This window comes from Ovis canadensis, chromosome 17 (assembly GCF_042477335.2).
Source record: "Ovis canadensis isolate MfBH-ARS-UI-01 breed Bighorn chromosome 17, ARS-UI_OviCan_v2, whole genome shotgun sequence".
In the NCBI taxonomy this organism is placed as follows: domain Eukaryota; kingdom Metazoa; phylum Chordata; class Mammalia; order Artiodactyla; family Bovidae; genus Ovis; species Ovis canadensis.
Window position 1 is genome coordinate 65466175 of NC_091261.1, and position 21125 is coordinate 65487299.

Below are 21125 nucleotides of genomic sequence, written 5' to 3' on the forward strand. Positions count from 1 at the left end.
TGAAAGACAGTTGGAGTTGGAAGAGAAGCATAAGAGGCGGGCAGAAGGAATAGTTGGCAAGACATGGGACAGGGGATATGGGAAACAAAAGCAAAGGAGGCTGGAATTTGAGGTGAGGATAGAGAGAGGAAGAGGGACAAGGTAAGATCTTGAAGCCCCCCGGGGCATGCTGGGAAATAGGCCTTTCTCTTGAGGGTACTGAGGAGCCATGGGCAGTATGAGGCAGTGCTACAGTCAGACTTGCACTTCCAGGTTAGGCGCTTCCATCTGCCAGGGGAGATGGCAGGGCCCACTCCCAGTGCCAGCCTGACCTCAGGTTTCTGCAGCCCTTGTTTCCCACTTCATCTTCCTCTTCCCACCTCCTGTTCCTCCTAGTTGAGCTGCTCTGTTGGGCCAGCAGCCCCACTTCCTATCACCTCCTGGTGAATGAGAAAGCCAGACTGTACCTGGTTGTTTGGACCATGCAGTTGGCATGACTTTTCTAGAAATCACTCTCAAGGCCAAGAGTTCCACAGCTCAGGTATTGAGTGTGTGCTGCTTCGCAGGTACCCAGAGGGTAGAGCCACCCCTCCAAACCCTAGAGCAGTAGGAACCACCCTTGGTCAATAGTGGGAGGGGTAAAACAGTTAATCTCTTTAACGGTCTGTGACATTCTCCAGCCCCCTAGGGTATGAAAGTGAAAGTGAAGTCGCTCAGTGGTGTCCGACTCTTTGCAACCCCATAGACTGTAGCCTACCAGGCTCCTCAGTCCACGGAATTTTCCAGGCAAGAGTACTGGAGTGGGTTGCCATTTCCTTCTCCAGGGGATCTTCCCAACCCAGGGATCAAACCGGGTCTCCTGCACTGCAGGCAGACGCTTTACCATCTGAGCCACCAGGGAATCCCTAGGGTATAGTTATTGATAAAAAAGCAATGGCTTTGAAATCATCCTCGCCTGGATTAAACTCTATTATTAGGTGACCTGAGGACCCTTTAATGACTCAGTTTCCTTATCTGCAAAATGGACAGGATCATAATAGTATCTACCTGTATTTGTTGTCTCTTCAGTTTAGTTCAGTCGCTCGGTCATGTCCAACTCTTTGCAACCCCATGAATCGCAGCACGCCAGGCCTCCCTGTCCATCACCAACTCCCGGAGTTCACTCAGACTCACGTCCATCGAGTCAGTGATGCCATCCAGCCATCTCATCCTCTGTCGTCCCCTTCTCCTCCTGCCCCCAATCCCTTCCAGCATCAGAGTCTTTTCCAATGAGTCAACTCTTCGCATGAGGTGGCCGAAGTACTGGAGTTTCAGCTTTAGCATCATTCCTTCCAGAGAAATCCCAGGGCTGATCTCCTTCAGAATGGACTGGTTGGATCTCCTTGCAGTCCAAGGGACTCTCAAGAGTTTTCTCCAACACCACAGTTCAAAGCATCAATTCTTCGGCGCTCAGCTTTCTTCACAGTCCAACTCTCACATCCATACATGACCACTGGAAAAACCATAGCCTTGACTATACAGACCTTTGTTGGCAAAGTCATGTCTCTGCTTTTGAATATGCTATCTAGGTTGGTCATAACTTTTCTTCCAAGGAGTAAGCGTCTTTTAATTTCATGGCTGCAGTCACCATCTCCAGTGATTCTGGAGCCCCCAAAAATAAAGTCTGACACTGTTTCCACTGTTTCCCCATCTATTTCCCATGAAGTGATGGGACCAGATGCCATGATCTTCATTTTCTGAATGTTGAGCTTTAAGCCAACTTTTTCACTTTCCACTTTCACTTTCATCAAGAGGCTTTTTAGTTCCTCTTCACTTTCTGCCATAAGGGTGGTGTCATCTGCATATCTGAGGTTATTGATATTTCTCCCGGCAATCTTGATTCCAGCTTGTGCTTCTTCCGGTCCAGCATTTCTCATGATGTACTCTGCATATAAGTTAAATAAGCAGGGTGACAATATACAGCCTTGACATACTCCTTTTCCTATTTGGAACCAGTCTGTCTATGGCCATACCACCCTGAAGGTACCCAATCTCGTCTGTTGTCTCTTACTAACAACCAAAACTTAGTGGCTTAAAATAACAAACATTTATCTCACAGTCTCTGTGGGTCAGGAATTTGGGAGTGGCTTCACTGGGTGGTTTTGGCTCCTTGGTCTCTCCTGAGGTTACAGTTAAAGCTTCAGATGGCTGCAGTCATCTGAAGGCTGTTCTGGGGCTAGAGAATCCACTTGCAGGAAGGTACACTCAGATGGTGAGTGAACAGGTGCTAGCCCTCACTTGGGCATTGCAGTTCCTCTGCACGTGGCCCTTTGCAGGGGCTGCTTGAGTGCCCTCACAACATGCCAGCTGAGAGTGAGCCAGGCAGAGGTTGGAGTGTCTCTTTTTACTGCCTGGACTTGGAAGCCCCACTGTCCCTTCCGTAGTATCCTCTCAGCTACACAGGTTTGACGTTATTCATTGTGGAAAGGGACTTCACAAGGGTGTGCACCCCGAGAGACAAGGATCAGCAGGGGCCCTCAGAGAGGCTGCCTACCATCCTGCCTTATAAGTTTCTTTGAAGATCAAATGAACATTTCTTAAGCTGTGGTTCTAAAATCCCTTGTTTTCTACTCAAAGTGCAGATTCCTAGGTCCTGCTGCAACCTCCTGATCCCAAATTCCTGTAGCCAGGGCCCAGGAATCTGCATTTTAATGAACCACACCCACATCCTCCCGCCACCCCCCAGTTGACTCAGACATCATAGATCTTAGTAAATGGGAGGCAGTTCTAATTCATTTTGTGTGTCAGGCCCTACAAGATGCTGGGTATCAGGGCGTAGTCAGTAACTGTTGAGTTGAAAGAAATCATGATCCACTTAAAGGTGTGCAATTTATTGGGAAGATCCAGAGTAAACCTTGGGAAACCAGAGGCAAGAAATTCAGCCAGGTTTCAAGACACTAATCTTGAGCCATTCTGTTCTCTGCCTAAGGCCACCTCATATCCAACTTGGTCTGTCATACCCACCTATTCAAAATTCCTAGGACCCTGATTGGTTCAGCTGGTGTCTCAGGACCAACTCCTGCCCAAGCAGCTGTAGTCAGGATCACATGAGCTGAATGGGCATGGGAGGCAATATATTTTTTTTAACTGTGCTGGGTCTTCGTTGCCACACGCATGCTTTCTCTAGTTGCTGTGCCCAGTCTTGCTTGTGGTTGCCCCAGAGCATGTGGGATCTTAGTTCCCTGGCCAGGGATCGAACCTGCATCCTCTGCATTGCAGGACTGATCCTTAACCGCTGGACCACCAGGGAAGTCCCGGGAGGCAATTTTGGACGTATGTGTGCTGGGCACTGTACCAGGCCTCAGGGGTACATGGGAGGCAGACCTGTCCCTACTCTCTAAGGAGCTGCAGTTTGGGGGCCCTGAGTGCACTGCCCCGCCATTCCTTGGCCCCATCACTAGAGAAACAATGGCAACAGAGGCCCTGGACAATGAGGAGAGGGCAATGGCAGCAGCCCAGGTGCTCAGAGCTGCACCTGGCAAGAAGAGACGCAGCCGTGGTCCCAAGCACAGGCAGACCAAGCCACGGCAGCTCTGAGCCCTCTGTCAGGAGTGGGCATCCATTTCAAAACCCTAAGTAAAAAGTAGTTCATGGGCTCACCTTTAAAGTCTTGATCAGAAAATGCAAAACCTGCAGCTGGACTCAAGCAGTCTCTCGTTGTACTGCTGTGGGAGTGTTATTTTGGATGCTGCAATCTTAGAAATTGGGATGAGTAGCAGGGCCTTTAACAAACTCTGCGTAAGGTGATCTGGGGAGGGGTGGTGGGGAGCCAGGCGCTGGACAGTTGGCTCCAGACCTAGCCAGAGTAGAGACAAAACAGCCCTGTTAAGGAAGATAAAAGACACTGGGCCAGAAGTGGGGGGAGGGAAGGACTATTCATTGCATATTTGTTCACTTGGAAGAGGAGAGATAAAAGGCATCCAGGGAAAGGATGAGGGGGAAAAGTGGCCCTTTTCCTCTCCCAGAGAATCCCACTCTAGCCATAACCTTCACCCCAGTGAGCTGACAACATCCTTTCTGGGGCTGGCTACCCAGAGCCATGCTCCTTAAAAGGAGAAGCTGCGATCACTCAAGCTATCCATTAGGAAGCCTCTGACTACAAATAACGAAAAAGCCCCTCTCCCAAAGTTTTAAACATTTATTACCTCAAACAACAAGACTTCTAGAAAAAGGGTAGCTTCTTGGGTCCATGATTCAGTGCTTCGGGGCTATTTTCAATGTGCACTAAACTCAGCAGAGCATCTTTTCCTTAACGTGACCTACTTCACGATCACAAGATGGCTGCCATGGCTCCAGGTTTCAGACATAGCTTACTCCCAGAGCTCTTTGTGTCTTTTTAGAAGCAAGAACACCCTTCCACTCACATCTCATTGGCCAAAATGGGGTCACACAGCCATTCTTTAACATCTATATACACGAAAAATGATCACCACCACAAATCTAGTTGTCATCCATCACCATACCTTTGGCCTCTTCACTCATTTCACCTACCGCCCCAACACACAGCCATTCTTTAGCAGGTCAGGTTTAGCCAGTGCCTGCAAATCAAATGGGAGCAGCCCAACTGAGAGAATTTGACTAATCATTTAGGGAGGATGGATGTTGGGCAGGGAGCCATAACTTTGACCTGATTGCCCTCCTTAAGGTTCTCATCCTCTGCCCCCAGGCAGCTTCTCAGAATATTCCTTCTGAACACAGACAATATCCCCCAAAGACTGTGGCAGTGAAGACGACTTCCTCAACTTTGCCACGGTCCTGGGATGTTGTGGTCTTCCTTAGGCACGTGCCATGCACAGCTCCCCTGAGTCAAAAGGAAACATGGTCAGCAGGTGGACACTGAGTGACTTGTCGCCCCTTCCACTCTTTGGCTCCATGGAAATGTTCCTGAGAAGCCTGCAGGTGAGGGCTTCCCTCCCTGGGACCCTCCCTCTTGGAGCCGTCTCTCCTGCTGTTTCCTCCGTTCTGTGCCCCAGGCCCTGCAGTGGCTGTGGTCACAAATGCCACAGGCAGCATCCTGACTCAGCCCCCATCTGTCAGCTGTGGTACCAGGAAGGAATTGCTCAGCACATCCTGGATGCTCATGAGTAGTATGATTCCCTGACCCTAGTATCTTTTTTGTTCTTTGAACTTGCTCTGCAGACCGAGGACTGCAGGTTACTCATCCTAAGCCACATTTTCCTGGATGCGCGTGATTTTTCCAGATTGTCAAGAGGCATGTGACCCAGCTCTGAATCCATGTTAAAAGGACCCAAGGGCTAGTCTATCATGCTGGATGACCTTGGGCCAGCCCCTTCCCATCTGTGAATCCCCCATCAGCCCAGCAACCATACAGATAACAGATACAGATACACAGCATAAACCGGGCCGCCATCCGCCCTTTGTTCACAGCAGACATCACTGGTCAGTCACAGGCTATTTCCCTCTGAATTAGCACTGGTACCAGAATCCTCCTCCCTCTGGGCCCTGATCAGTGAGGAGAGCCAGGTGTGGCTCTCCCCTTTGGGGGTCCCTCCCAGTTGTCAGGCCTTCAGCCCACAGTTGACCCTCTTTCTAAAGCTCACCATTATCCCCTGCCGCCTTCTGCCTTCCTCTCTGAAAAGGAACTTGGGGACTCCATTGCCTCATGTTCCTCTCAAAGACTCTTGTCTTCTTCCACAGGCTTCCGGAGGTTTACATCCCTTCTCTGATACTTTTGAGCTGTGTGAACCTGGCTGATTTCTTAATCTCTCTGAGCCAGTTTCCTCATCTGTAAAAGGGGGCCAGTATCTGCCATAAGAGGTGGTAAGAATGTTCCTGACAGAGCATCAGCCAGGGAGCACTCAGCACACACTCGCCACTTCTCTTGTAGGGCTTGCTCCTGGCTCTGCCAGGCCAATCAATCCAGGGATTAGATGGGGCAAAAAAAGAGAAAATATCACCAGACATTACTTGATAAACTTTTTATTTCATTTTAGCCTCTATTTCCCTCTCCCAGGATGCCTGATATCTCTCCCCTGCCCAACTCTGGAGGCAGCCTGACCCCATGTTGGGCTTTGGGGGTGGTGGTGGGGAGATTGTACCTTTAGAGCTTGTAAACCTACACCAGGACTGGAGCCAACGCCTCACCACACCTGGGTCTGGCCAGGACATGGGCACCTAACAGTTCCTAACACCCCCTGAGACCCCAGAGCCTATAGACTAGAGCTGCCAACCCCGCCCACCACTCAGGACTTGGGGAAGAGGGGATGGGAAGCGTACCAAGACCCCTAGAGGCACCTGCAGATGAGCAGGGCTCGCCAGGGAGAAGGCAAAGAGCCAGGTGAGATTCTTGAGGTTCCTTTGTCCTCAGCCAAGGCTCCTTGCCCACCCCTCCCCCCGGGGCAGTGCCAACTACCCCCCACCGCCACTAGCCAAGCCCAGAACCAGGGCACCCTATCCCTTCACCAGCCAACAAGAAACAAAAAGTGAAAATACCAAACTTTGTTGCTAGGAGAGAAAAAGACACCCTGAAGTATTAAAAAGTAAATTAAAACTGAAACTCCAGTCAGCTGAGCCAGCAGTGAGCTGGAGATTGCAGACACACAGACAGCACCCATTCTTTTCCAAGCCCCAAGGTCTCCAAAGGCAGAGGAAAGGGGCCAAGGGCCGAGTCAGTGTCACCAAGAGGGAGCCTCTGGGGAAATAAAGATTAGGGCAGAGGTGTCCTCAGGGGGTCCTGACTTTGAGGCACTGAGGACTGTAAATATGACCCAGCTTGAGGGCCAGGGGTGTCCCAGCCCCCAGAGATTCTCCCTGGATAAAGAATGGCCACTGTGGTGAGTGAATAACAGTAAAACCAGAAGTTGGGCGAGAGGCAAAGCAAGACCTGATCTCCCTCAGAATACTGTTGGGTGAGAGTGGGGCTGAGTGGAGCACAGAGACAGGCTGTGATGGTGGAAGAGGGTTCTGGAAGCCAGACATGGTTTGGCAGCTGCTGCTTTGCCCCTATCAGATTGGCATCTGGACCCTTTCTGGGCTGTGAGTCAGCTCATGGCCCCTCCCCGCCAGAAGCACCTGCTGGTCAGCTCAGGCCACAGCTGCCTGGTCCAGGACTGGACAAGGTCAGGTGGGCTCCTGTGAGGCACCACCCCAGGCCAGGGGTTGGAGAGCTGGCTCTGGGAGAAGACAGAGGATGTGGTTAAGGAGTGTTGGGAGAGGGTGAGAGCTGCCACAGGCACACAGACATGGCCCAAGGCCAGAGGGTCTACTGCCCTGGGGCATCACCCCAAGGCCTGGCTGAGGCTCTAGGAATAGTCCTGCCTGGGCCTCACTCCAGGCCAGAAGCCCAGTGCGTGCATACATGAAAACCCACACTGGTGCTGCCTTTCTGCACCTGCTGCTTATGGAGGCAGGAAGGTGGCTGGGAGCCAGGCAGCTCCTCCAGCAGGCCTTGGAGGAAAAGGAGGTCAGGCGCAGGTGTGGTGTAGCACAGCCCAGCCTCCTGACCACGTGGGGCCCAGTCTGGAGCAGTGCTGACTGCTCATGTGCCTTCCAGCCCATAGAGCCTCGCAGGTCCCAGTTGCCCCTGCCGAGTCCTGTCGCCAGCAACAAACCTCTGCTCGGTGATTCAGGACAGGCGACCAAGGCACCTGCTGGGCTGGATTTGGGGCTACAGCTCCCACAAAACCAGCTCTCTGGCTGCTTGAGGATCACCTAGGGCCTGGATCCTCCTGAGAATTGGGCACGGTGGCCTCCTCAAGGCTAGGCTGTCTCTGAATTACAGAGGTCCCAAAGCATCCCTCAGAACCTAGCATCTTCTTAGCGCCTTGAGTTCCTGAAGGCAGACCCGGCAGGGACCTCAGGGCTGACCCCGATGGCGATTTCCCTCATGACCAGGTCCCCCAGCTTCTCAGGGCTGGGCCTGGCTGCTGAGCCACTGGCTCCTCAGCGCCCTGACCTCCTGTCCGTACCACTCGTGCAGCTGGGCGAAGGAGGCGGAATCTAGAGGCCCGTTAGGCGCCGAGGCCCGCCGGCGGGGTGGCAGTGGCGGGGGCTCGGGGCCGGGCCGGGAGCCAGGGTTGGCCCTGACAGGGGCGGAGGCGGCGGGGGTCTCGGCGCTCCAGACGGCACAGCCGTTCTCCTTGGACGGGAGCGGCGGAAGCGCGCGGGGCCGGTGGGCGGGGGGTGGGCCGCCGCCCGCGCGCACGGCCGCCAGCTGCTGCTCCAGCTCACGCACCACCAGCCGCAGGTAGTCGAAGCTGGCCCGCGACAGCGCCTTCACCCAGCCCTCCATGGCGGCCTGGCTCTCGGCCGCCAGCACGTAGGTGCGGGCCCGCGACCCGGCGAAGCGCACGGCGAAGGCGAACTCTTCGGCGGCCTCCACCAGCTCCACGGTGCAGCCCTCCAGGATGATGACGCCCACGGGCTCGCGGCTGGCCGCGTCCTCGAAGTAGAAGAGCATGTTGCCGCGCAGCACGAACCAGCGGCGGTGGTAGGCCGCGTGCCGGCCGCCCTTCTTGTACAGGAAGCCCGCGTTGTCGGCCGGGGTGTCGCAGGTGGCGTAGAAGGCCAGGCTGCGTTCGTTCAGCTTCATGGCGCCCGCTCGGGACCTGTCCCCACACCGGGGCAGCAGTTATTCATGCGGCCGCCGCCTCAGGTGACCTCACACAACCCTGGCTGCCACAGCACTCACCAACCCCCCCCCCCCCCCCAATCACAGATGAGGAAACTGAGGCTCAAAGAGCAGACGCGGCCTGCCCGGCTCACACAGCTCTTCAGGAGCAGAAAGTGGACTCGAACCCGGGTCTGACTGGCCCCAGAAGTCAGGCTGGTCAACTCTCCTGCCATCCTACCCCCCCCAAATGATGGTGAGGATTCTTAGGGCATTTTATATATATGAACACATTTAATCTCGAAACAAACTTCAGGTGGCCGGACTAGCCTTACCCGTTTGCCAGGTGGGGAAACAAAGTACAGAGAGGTTAGCCCACTGGCCCAAGGCCACAAAGCAAGTTGGGCCGAGACCTGAAATCCAAACCCAGGCCTCAGTTTCAGGCACTGCTAATTCTATCACCCCTGGGTACCAGGCCAGCTGACCTTTTGTGGTCAGATTCCATCTCTGCTGATGTCAGCTTTGATTTGCTCTTCCATGAAATAGGGATATGAACAGAATCTATTTCAGAGGACAGTAGGGACTTCATTCATCAAACATTTATTAAGCACCTATTGTGTGCCAGGCACTGTTCTAGGCATTAGGTATAGAGCAATAAACAAGACGGAGAGGGTCGCTGCCCTCCTGGTGCTGATACGCCACTGGCAGGCGAAGGGAGTAGTCAGTTAACAAACAGGTGAGGTAAGTCTGTCAGATGCACTTAAGTGGTGTGGAAAATATAAGACAGGGAGGGGAGCTCAGAAGTATTAAGAACAAGAGGAGGGTTTGATTTTAAAAGAAAAGCTGTACTGAGAAGGTGACATTTGAGCAGAGGCCTGAAGGAGGTGAGGGACTGAGTCCTTGGGGCATGCCAGGCAGCGGGAACAGCAAGTACAAAGGCCCTGAGGTAGGAAGCTGCTAGTGTGCTTGAGGTTGTTGGTGAGGCTGGAGCAGAGTGAGGAAGGGGATGCAGTCAGAGTGGCAAAAAAGATTGTTACAAAATCCAGACAAAGGGCCCAGGACTTGGTTCACTCTTACAAGTGAGAGAGGCTGGAGGGAGAGCACTGTGCACCCATTTGCAGCAGAGGAGTCTAACTCTCTGCACTTGGCCACAGTGATTTTACTACTCCCCCCCAAGGAGTATACGATGGCCAGGTAGGACTTAGGTGGCATGAGTCTCCAGTGTGGCTACACCCTCCCTTGGGGTTTTCCATGGCCACGCTACAAATCCATCTTGCGCTCCTGCTTCAAAACCTCCCTCTATGAGCGACAGTGGCCACACTGTTCAAGAAGCAAAGTATATAAAGTCGCTGGAGTGCAGTAGGTGCTCAGTTAATGTTTGTTCCCCAGTGGGCAGTGCCTTACTCAGGACCTGGAGGAATGAGGCTTTCCCGGAAAGGAGGCTCTCTCTCCTCTGGCTCAGCCGGAGTAGCCGGCTACAGTGGGGCCCAGACAGGCGACCTCACCCAGGGCAGAGGAGGCAGTTGCTCCATCCCCAATCCACCTCATCTCACCAGCCTACACAGTCAAGAAGGGCTTCCTGGAAGAGGCAACATGAGCCATGATCTAGTGCTGATTATCAGCCTGTCCCAACCTAGTAGTTGATCTGACCAAGGCCACGGCCCCTGAATACTCAAGGTGTTTAATCTCTGCTCTGCCTCCCTGAGCTATGTGACTTCTGACTTAGGCCTCCCCTCTCTTAAGCTTCAGTTTCTTTCTCTGCAAAGTGGGAGGGATTCCTCCCAACTCCCCAGCAAGGCCCATGTGGAACCCAGCCCCATTTCACACAGGAACCACCCACCGTACTCACCCCATTTCCCTCCTACCTCTCAGGCCACAGCTCTCTTCCCTGCTGTCTGCCCAGTTCTGGTTTTGACTTGCTCTTCTTTGGGTTCAAATGTCAGCTCTGGAGTGTCTGACTTATGTGACCCTGGGCGAGCTTTAAGCCCCTCTGGGCCTCCATTTCCGCATCTGTAAAATTGAATAATAGCACCTAAGTCAGGGTTGTTGAGACGATGACACAATGGCCATGTAGAAGCGCTGAGCATAGTGCCAGGCACAGTACGTGCTAAGCTCTGGTAGCTGGTGATGTTCTTCTCAGCCGCCCCAAGTGCTCCCCTCGGTGCTATCTTGGTGAAAGGCTCTTGGATTCCCTCCACCTCCACATCTGGTCACTCATCAGGTCACCTTGATCCCCCCCTCCACCCTCTTCCAAATCAGGGGCCTAATCTCTGCTCACTGCCGTGTCCCAGTCTAGCTCCCCCGCACGCCCACCATCGTGGCTTGCCTGGACAGCTACAGTAGCCTCTTCACTGGTCTCCCTGCCTCCACCGATGCCTGTTCCTTATTGGTGTTCTTTAGGGTAAGATCCAGAGAAGGCACTGGCAACCCACTCCAGTACTCTTGCCTGGAAAATCCCATGGACGGAAGAGCCTGGTGGGCTGCAGTCCATGGGGTCGCTAAGAGTCGGGCACGACTGAGAGACTTCACTCTCACTTTTCACTTTCATGCATTGGAGAAGGAAATGGCAACCCACTCCAGTGTTCTTGCCTGGAGAATCCCAAGGCCAGGGGAACCTGGTAGGCTGCCATCTATGGGGTCGCACAGAGTCGGACACGACTGAAGCAACTTAGCAGCAGCAGCAGGGTAAGATCTTAACTTCTTCCTAGGCCCCACCCCTGGCCCTATGGAGGGATCCTAGAAACTAAGCCCAATCACACCCCTCCCCCACTCTAAACCCACCCATGGCTCCCTCCCTGTCTCATAAAATCGTTCTTCTCCAGGTCTTCCAGGTTCCCTTTCCCCCTCTTTCTCCCTCGCTCCAGCCACCTTGGCCTCCTTGCTGTTCCACAAACACACCAGGCATATTCCCATCTCACGGCTTTTGTCCTGGCTGTTCCTCTACCTGTTCCAGGTGGAGGGCCTTTCCCGTATCTTCAGATGGCCAAGTTTCAGCTTGAGCATCACCTCCTCAAGGAGGAGAAGGTATCTGTACACAAGAGAACCACCCCCCATCCCCACATCACTCTCCCACACCCCAGCCTGAAATTACCTGGGTCATTTTTGCCTGCTCTAGGAGGACAAAGATTCTTTGTCGGAATTCCAGTGCCTGGCATGTAGTTGGTGCTCAAAGACCTATAGAATGAGTCAAGCAATTATCTACTTAAACCTCTCAACGGCCCCAGGAGGAGTCTTTTCCTCATCCCACATTCACAGATGTGGGAGCTGAGACACAGAGAGCTTAAATAACTTGCCCAAAGGTACAATTCTGTGCATAGAGTGGCATGCTCTGGGCAGCCAGCCCAAGGCGGGAGAGTCTCACCAACCATTAAGGCCAAATGAAGAGCAATTTCCCTCACACTCAGCAGCTGCCCCCTTCCCCCTCCAACCCTGAGCCCAAGGTCACCAGCCAACACAGGACCCCTCTCTGCCCATGGCCTTGCCTCCTCCAGCCCAGCCAGGAAGGAAGTGAGGGGAAACAGCAGGGGCACAAGCTCCAGCCTCTGGGAGTGCCTGGTCCCCAGTTTATCTCCTCACACTCGTGCAGTTTTCCAAGAAGTTCAGAGTCCACTGCGGGCACTGCTGCTGATTCAACAGTCCCGGGCCATGCAGGAAGCTAGAGGGGACCATCCCGGCCCCTCTCTGGTCCCCACGCCTTCTCCAATCCAGGCTTCATGGGCTTTGAGAACAAACACAGCCTCATGTATAAAATGAGTACATTAACAGCCATCCCTCCCGGAATTGAAAACGTTAATTTTGAAGAGACAGCTTGCAAAATGCTGAGCAGGTAGTGAGCACACAGTCAGAAGCTATCCCAAGGGCAAATAATTAGCTCTCAGTCTCCAAGGACACAGATCGCCCAGAACCCAGGAGTCTGAGGACACTGAGGCTTGGCTTTTATTTTTTGCCACTCATTTCAAGTAGAGAAGCCAGGTCCTGGGGTTGGATCCAACTGCCAGCAGTGGACATGCTGGAGAGGGTGTGGCAGGTACGGGCAGAAAGACATGTGTTGAAGAACTTCTGTCCAGCGCTGCCCTGGGCAGGGGCCGCAAGGATGCCAGGACCACCATCCCAGGCCATTGCTCCTAGTTGCCCTCTCTCCTTTTGTGTGTGGTGTGTTCCTTAAAAGACAGCCTGAGCCCTGGATGAGGTCGGTGGCAGAATGTGGGAGCCAAGTGGAGCTCTCTAGTCCGCAGAGTTGCCTCAGCGGCCGAGGTCTTTTATGGGGCGGGAGGGTCACCGGCCAAGTTCGCCCCAGCAGCTGGAGTCCCTGACGGGAAAATTACCGCTGACTTGGAATCACAAAAGGACAGATCCACAGCAGAGGTCTCTCCAGACTGCTTAGGGGACCCCGAGGCCCACGGCGGCCCGAGCCCTGTCCCGCGTCCCTTGCAGATCCGCCCCAAGTTTCCCTCCGCGCCAGGCCGGCCTTACCTCGCGGCACGGCCTAGGGCGATGGCAGCAGCGGCGGGACCAGAGGCGTGGAGCCAGGGGGCGGCCGGGCCATGGCCCGGGACCCGCTCGGTTGTGGCGGCGGCCGCGGCGGTGCTTTGTCTCCCGGGCTGCCGAGCCGGCGCAGCCGCGGGAGAGCGCGGACCCGACAGAAGGAGGCGGAGGCAACCGGACCGTCCACGACCCAAAGGAGCTCCTCTTAACCCTTCCCAACCTCCCCGTGCCGGACCCGCCCCCACTTTCGTCCCTCGCTCCAGGATTGGACACCCGGATCCGGCACACACCCCCGGATTCGCCACGCCCTGTGGGCCCGCCCCCGGAACCACTCTTAAAGGAACAGCAACTGGTTTAGGAATTCCCAGTGTCCTATTCCGGGTAGGTTAGAGCCCGGAGACTCAACGTGCTTCCAGGGCTTAGGTACAGGGGGCGGCGGATTGCTCTGGAAAAAGCCTCGGGGACTTGAGCGGGACCGTTTGCTAAATAAAGCTCTAGGCTTGAGTGTTCAAACTCCTCCTTGGGTAGCAAATTTAACGCTCAGCTACATTTGGAAAATAACACTGCCGAAAACGTGTGATTTAATTTATTGAAAAAAAAAAAAGTTGAATAGAACATTTCAGGCGTCAGGACAGTCAATATAGGACTATTCTATATAGACAGGATGAGTGACACCCCTACCCCTGGCCCCAGGTGAAGAAAAGTTCTGGAGTTAGGCAGCCGTGGGTTCAAATCCCCATCGGTTCAGTTCAGTTCATTTCACTCGCTCAGTCGTGTCTGACTCTTTGCGACCCCATGAATGGCAGCACGCCAGGCCTCCCTGTCCATCACCAACTCCCGGAGTTCACTCAGACTCACGTCCATCGAGTCAGTGATGCCATCCAGCCATCTCATCCTCTGTCATCCCCTTCTCCTCCTGCCCCCAATCCCTCCCAGCATCAAAGTCTTTTCCAATGAGTCAACTCTTCGCATGAGGTGGCCAAAGTACTGGAGTTTCAGCTTTAGCATCATTCCTTCCAAAGAAATCCCAGGGCTGATCTCCTTCAGAATGGACTAGTTGGATCTCCTTGCAGTCCAAGGGACTCTCAAGAGTTTTCTCCAACACCACAGTTCAAAACCATCAATTCTTCGGCGCTCAGCCTTCTTCACAGTCAAACTCTCACAGCCATACATGACTACTGGAAAAACCATAGCCTTGACTAGACGGCAAAGTAATGTCTCTGCTTTTGAATATGCTATCTAAGTTGGTCATAACTTTTCTTCCAAGGAGTAAGCGTCTTTTAATTTCATGGCTGCAGTCACCATCTGCAGTAAGTCACGTTTAATCACTGTGAGGCCTTAGAGAAATCCATATACTTCTCTAGCCCTCTGCTTCCTCATCCGTCCAGTAAAGACAGTCTTAGTATATCAAGTGCTTGGCACAGAGCAGATGCTCTCAACGAACAGGAATTACTGTTCCTTTTGTTCCATCCAAAGTAATACAGTTCCACTTCCCTAGAGCTCTCTGTACTTCCTGCCCTTGCTACCTCCTCCCCACCATTCGGGCTTCAATCACTGTCCAGTCCTAGCCTGAGAGCAGGAGAGAAACAGGATAGACCAGGATGAGCTATTCACACTGCAGCCTCTCACTAAGTGCCTGTGTGTGCCCAGGCACTGTGCCAGGTGCTGTTCCAAGTCAGTCAACAAACAAGATCTAGAAGTGATTCTCTCTAGGAAGACTGTAAGCCATGGTAGTGGTCTGGAAAGACTGTGAGTGCAACTTAAACCAGGTTGTCAGGGTAAGCTTCTCTGAAGGTGTCCCAGGCAGAGGGAAGAGCAGGGGCAAAGGCCCTGGAGGTAGACCATCTGGGAATATCTGTAGAACATCACTCCAACTCTCACTCCCTTCAGGTCTCTTTGGATCATGAAAATGATTTCGCTTTTACTCTAAGAGGAATGGAGGAGAGCCATGGGAGGGTTTTGAGCAGAGGAAAGACATGATCTTTCTCTTAGGTTCAACACAATTCCTAGCTGCTTTGGGGAGAATGGGTTTCCCAGGTGGCACAGTGGTAAGGAATCCACCTGCCAATGCAGAAGACTCAAGAGACATGGGTTTGATTCCTGGGTCAGGAAGATCCCCTGGAGTAGGAAATGACAACCCACTCCAGTATTCTTGCCTGGGAAATCCCATGGACAGAGGAGCCTGGTGGGCTACAGTCCATGGGGTTGCAAAGAGTCGGACATGACTGAGCATGCATGCACACATCATGGGGAGAATGAACTGTTGGGAGCAAGGATGGAGGCCAGCTGACCAGGCAGGAGACTGTTGCAGCAGGCCAGGTGAGTGATGATAGTAGCTAAGAGCAGAGAGGGGGCAGTGGAGGTGGAGATAAGTGGCTGAATTCCAGAGCCTGCCTGATAGTGAAGCCACGGCAGAGAAAAGTAGGGCCTGAGACCCATGGCACAAGGGAAAACAGATACATGATGATATCTGATATTATCTGAACCCCTGGATCCAGCTGTACCTGATGGTGCCATAATTTTTTGGTCAGGAAAAGCAAACTGGAATTTCCCCAAATCTGGATATTCACCAGATAAGCAAAATGTCAGGTACATGGGCATTTGGGCCTTAGTGTGGGGAAAATTTCCCAGAAGTCTGTGAATCTTGGCTCTCAGATCCTCTTATGCTGATGTCAAGGGTTGACATGTGAAAAAAGGCAGAAATCTGAGAGCAAAAGCCTGGCTTTTTTTTTTTTTTTTAAGAATCTTTATCATTTTATTTTTTTAATTGAGGTGAAATTCTCATTTAAAAAATTAGGCATTTTAAAGTGAACATAATGTATAACATGGTGACTACTTGATAACACTATAGTATGACTGAAATTTACTGAGTAGAATTTAAATGCTCTCTCACACACAGTATACATATACAAATATGGGAGGTGATGGACGTGTTAGTTAATAAGATGGGAGGAATCCTTCCATGATGTCTATGTATTTTATATCATCACAATGTGTACTTTAATTATCTTACAATTTTATTTGCCAATTATACTTCAACAAAGCTGAAGATGAAAAAAAGATACAGCTCGCAAGTTTAAAGTCACCAGCAAAAAAGTAAAGTGAACAATTCAGTGCCATTAGATGCGTTCACATTTTGTGCAACCACCCATGTACCTAGTTCCAAAACACTTCTGTCCCTCCAAAGTACAGCTCCACACCCATTAGCAGTCACTGCCCATTCCCTGCTGCTCCCAGCCCCTGGCATCCACCAATCTACCTTCTGTCATTATGGATTTACCTATTCTGGATGGTTCATATAATTGGAGTCCTACAGTATGTGGCCTTTTGTGCCTGGCTTCTTCCAGTCAGCATCATGTTTTCATCTTTTGCTTGCTACATTGCTGTGTTTATCAGTACTTCACTCCTTTAGGACTGAACAGTATTCCACTGCATGGATGTCCCACTTTTGGTTTACCCTTTCATCCATAACACACATTAGGTTGTCTCCACCTTTTGCTTACTATGAATAGGGACAGTGATTCAGAAGAACTGGAAAGGGGAATTTAAGGACCAGAACTGGGCTGTGGCTACCGTAACTAATCCTGGTGATTTTACCTGAAAACCATGTCTCAAGTCCATCACTTCTCCTTCTCGGCCACCACTTCCCCTTCCCAAGCCACCATCATCTCTCTCTCACCAGGATGTGGGCAGTGGCCACATCTCGGGTCTCCCTTCTGCCACTCCAAACTCCATGCCCCTGAATCCATTCCCCGTTGAGGGCCTGCAGTATTGAATAAAACTCAGGTCAGATCCAAGCCATGACTTCATTGCTCAGAGCCTTTCCATGGCTCCCCACTGCCTCAGGAGGGAGTCCAGACTCCTGTCTGTGAATGACAAGGTCCTGGAGTCCTGGTCTCTGCCTCCCCCGCCAGCCTCCTCATGCAGTTTCCTGCTCCCACTCCCTCAACATCCGCCATCTGCTTCCCCTCTTCCCAGAATGCATCCCGCTCTAGGCCTTTGCATGTGCTGGTCCCCTTCCAGGGCTAATGCTTCAGTTCTTCACCCAGCCCTTGCCCCTTCCGGGAGGGCATATGACCACCCCAGCACCACCCTACTTTGTCCAAAGCCTTGGCTTCCTCCAGTCACTCTTTCAACCAATATTCATTGAGCACTACTTTTTCTGAGGCTCCAGGGATACAACTTAAAAAGACACAAGTACATGTTCATAGCAGCACTGTTCACAGTAGCCAAAAGTGGGAAACAACTCAAATGTCCATCAACAGATGAGTAAATAAATGAGACATGGTACTTGGTACACCCATACAGTGGAGTGTTACACAGCCGTTAAAAAGGAATGGAGTATAGATGCATTTGCTTCAATGTGGATGAATCTTAAAAACATGATGCTGAGTGAATATACTGTGTGATTTCATTTGTATGTATTATCCAGCAAGATACATCCATAGAAAAAGAATGCAGAGGGGTGGTTGCCAGGGGCTAGGGGCAGGGGAGAATGGGAATTGACTGCTTAGTGGGTGCAGAGTTTTATTTGGGGCCAATGAAAATGTTTTGGAGTCAGAGATGATGGTTGCACAACATGATGAACACATTAAATGCCACTGAATTGTTCACTTTAAAAGGGTTCATTTCATGTCATGTGAATTTCATCTCAATAAATTGTCTTTTAAAAATGCCAGACAAGGGCTCCTGCCCTCCCTTACCAGAGAGAAGAAGAGATAAAGCAACATTCGTATAGTACATTAGGTAAGGTTAGGACCCAAGGGGAAAATGAAGTGAGGAAAGAGCGTATGAATTGTGAATGAGGATGGTGGAGTTGCCATTTCAACTAGGCAGGGGAAACCTCCTGGAGAAGGTGTTTTGAGTAAAGACCCGAGGGAAGTAAGGGCACAAGCCATGCAGATATCCAGAGGGAACACCATTCCTGGCAGAGGGAACAGCAGATGCAAAGGCTCAGAAGCAAAACAAAAGCCATATGAAGGAGGCCAGTGCGGCTAGAGCAAAGAGAGCGAGGAGAGGTGAGACCAGGGGAGCCTGCAGGCTTTCCTCAGGAGGCTGAGGAGAGGAGGTGAGGTGAGAAAGCACAGGAGGTGGAAGAATAGAAGAACCAGGCGAAGCCAACTGCAGGTAGGGCACCTGGGTTTGATGGCTCTGTGTAAACTGTGATCTCTCTTCCCGCCCACCCCCAACAAGAGAAGATTCTGCCTCAGAATTTTGTCTGCTTTGTTCACGGCTGCACGTCGACCTCCCGACACAGCATTTGGCTCAGAGAAGGTGCTGGGTGACCAGAACGTGGCTCAGCCTGAACCAGTCCTCCCAGGCAGGTGCCCATAGCACCCATATCTGGGGTCCCAGCACTTTCCGCTGATCCCCCACTTCGCCACCAGTAGGGGAAGACAGTGGTCCAAGTTGGGGTCTGAGGCAGAGTTTCCTTCCACACTGACTGCCCCACCCTAGAAATGGGCAGGACCAGCCAGCCCCAAGAAGGAACTGAAATTGTTCCCTACCACAAACATGCCAGCCCAGGCCACATGCTGGGATGATCACAGAGGAGGGGGAATGATGGAAAGGGCCGTGATCCTCTGACTTCAGGAACCACCCCACTCCTCTGTTGGGACAAAACCTATGTCCCGCCAGCCCGGAGCCTGGGTCCTGAGTATGGTCCGGCTTTGCCAAAGGCATGGAGACCTGGGAGTTCTTCTTTTCTCTAATGTCTATATATTCATTGATTTGGCTGCCTCAGGTCCTAGTTGTGTCGCGTGGGGCCCTTCCTTGTGGCGCGAGGACCCTAGTTGTGGCACACGGGTCGGCAGTTGCAGTGCGCAGACTCAGCTGCTCCAGGGCATGTGGGCTCTTAACTCTCCGATCAGGAATTGAGGCCGTGTTCCCTGCATCTCAAGGCAGATCCTTCGCTACTGGACCACCAGGGAAGTCCTGACCCAGGAGTTCTTGCCAGTTCATTCCCTGGAGTCAAAGGGAGGATTTGAGAGCCCTGCCTTAAAAGGTGACATCACCAACTCTTTTTCTCCTCTATCATTGATGGGGCTTCTCACCCCCCTCCCCAAACAGATCCCCCGGTTCCTGAATGCTTTCTCCCAAGGAGCATTTTAAACCTTCTCTGAGTTTCCCCTGTTCCTTATTAATAACTAAGATGTATTGCATTCTGGCCAAGGGCCATGTTCCTTTTGCACAATCTTCAAACCAAGGCTCACAGAGGGTAGTGACACGCTTATGGTCAATAGGAAGGGCCAGAGCTGAGACTACAACCCAAGCCTATTGGATTCCAAAACCCATATTCCTAACCACCTCATCACCTCCAGTTCAAGTTCAAAGAAGCCTGTCCCAGTACTGCCTTAGCAAAACGCAGACTGATAGCCCCTTCTAAGATATAAATCACACCCCCTCCTAGAATGCCCAAATGACTGCCTTTGACGTGTGCGTGTTAATCGCTCAGTCGTGTCTTACTCTGCCACCCCATGGACTGTAGCCCTGCCAGGCTCCTCATGGGATTTTGCAGGCAAGAATACTGGAGTGGGTTGCCATTTCCTTCTCCAGTTAGATGTGTATATTTATATATATTGTCTGGTCAGGTGCAGCTGAAGGGAGGGGTGCTGATGGCTATGGTCCCTGAGCCACATCCAGGACTACAGAAGTGTAGGGGCAGGCCTTGCACTGGCCTGACTCATAAAGCAATTTGCGACCATGCTTTGAGCCAGAAGTTAACGGAGTTAATGTTCACAAGTGGATTCCAATCTCCACTCTGCCATTTTCAAGCTGTGTGACCTTTAGCAACTCACTTCACCTCTCTGTGCCTTGGTTTCCTCATCGGTAAACCAGAAGAAATAACAGTGACCCATCTTATAAGGTGTTATGAGGGATTTCAAGAATACTAGCTAATGTTTACTAAGCACTTGCTGTCTGTTTTGCTTCTGATGAAAATGCTAAGAAGTAGGAATAGTTTTACCATTCCCATTTTACAAATTTTAAAAGCAAGATGAAATAGCTTGCCTGAATTAACACAGTGAACAAGTGGATTTTAATTCAGACAGTCTGGAATTGGAGTCTACGCCTTGCTGCCTCTCTGGGTAATAATATAAAGCTCTTAGAACAGTACCATTCTGTAGTAAGTGCTTAATAACTATTAGGTATTATCTTCTTCTGCTCACAGGTTTTGCTTGGCAGTTCAAACATCTTTGAGTAATAGAAAATCTTAAAACAGAACTAAGTCCTTATCTAGGAAATGTGTCATTTGGGGTAAGGAAATCAAAATATAGGGTCTTTGGGGAAATAGGTGTATAGGAAATGTTCTGGTGCTCCAAACAACCCAGGACCATATCCTAGTAACTATTTCAGGCATGGGTGGCTCATGAGGGACCTATGGATGATATACTTATCTGGAGGACAAACAGGTGTTTGGCAGGACTCTTAGTTGCCAAGTGGCTAAAAACTGCACACAAACAGGTTTCAGCCAAAGAGAGAATTAACTGACACATGGCTGAGAAGCCTAAGAGTAATTGCTTTCAGTTATGGCTGGCTCTAGGTGCAAAGCCATTATTGTCAGGCTTCAGTTTCTCCCAGTCTCTGGGTTTTGCTCTCCTCTGAGTAGATTCATTCCCGGGCAATGTAGTGCCTGAAAGCTCTGAACCTCTGTCCTCACAGCTCCAGACGAATAGAAAAAGTCATTCTCTTATCAGACCGTTCTACACAAACCTGAAACTGATTTTCACTGGGCTTGTGGGTTGACCTGTCTGTCCTTGCACCAGTCATTAGAGACAGGAGAGAAAGCTCAGCCCCAGGGAACATCTTGAGCCAAGATTGCAAGGACCTGATTTTACTGTGACAAGGGGAGGTCGGGCAGCCATGCTGAGGGCAATCATAGGAAACCATCTCAGCAATGAAGGGAGACCAGCTTGGGGAAAATGGAAATATGAGGCTCAGCTGCTCTCTACACCCCTCTGCCCTCAGCTTCCTGCTTCTATGTCTCAAAGTGTTGCCAAGTACTTCTCTCTCTCCTCTTCTGATCTCAGTGCCTCCTCTCCTCGGCCCTTTGGTT

General features: G+C 51.6%; 1 protein-coding gene across 2 annotated transcripts; it reads right to left on the reverse strand.

The window, feature by feature from the left end:
• Nucleotides 1–5942: 5942 nt before the first annotated feature.
• PHETA1 (PH domain containing endocytic trafficking adaptor 1) lies at nucleotides 5943–13335 on the reverse strand. 2 transcript variants are annotated; one of them, XM_069557877.1, is made up of 4 exons: nucleotides 13061–13335; nucleotides 11679–11761; nucleotides 10453–10597; nucleotides 5943–8585 (listed from the first exon to the last, which is right to left on the reverse strand). In XM_069557877.1, the coding sequence occupies exon 4, from the start codon at nucleotides 8567–8569 to the stop codon at nucleotides 7886–7888; it is 684 nt and encodes a 227-aa protein (XP_069413978.1). In that variant the 5' UTR covers nucleotides 8570–8585; nucleotides 10453–10597; nucleotides 11679–11761; nucleotides 13061–13335; the 3' UTR covers nucleotides 5943–7885. The 2 variants fall into 2 exon arrangements, with proteins under 2 accessions (XP_069413978.1, XP_069413979.1); XM_069557878.1 differs by lacking the exon at nucleotides 11679–11761 and having other exon boundaries at nucleotides 13061–13315.
• Between the last annotated feature and the right edge of the window lie 7790 nt (nucleotides 13336–21125).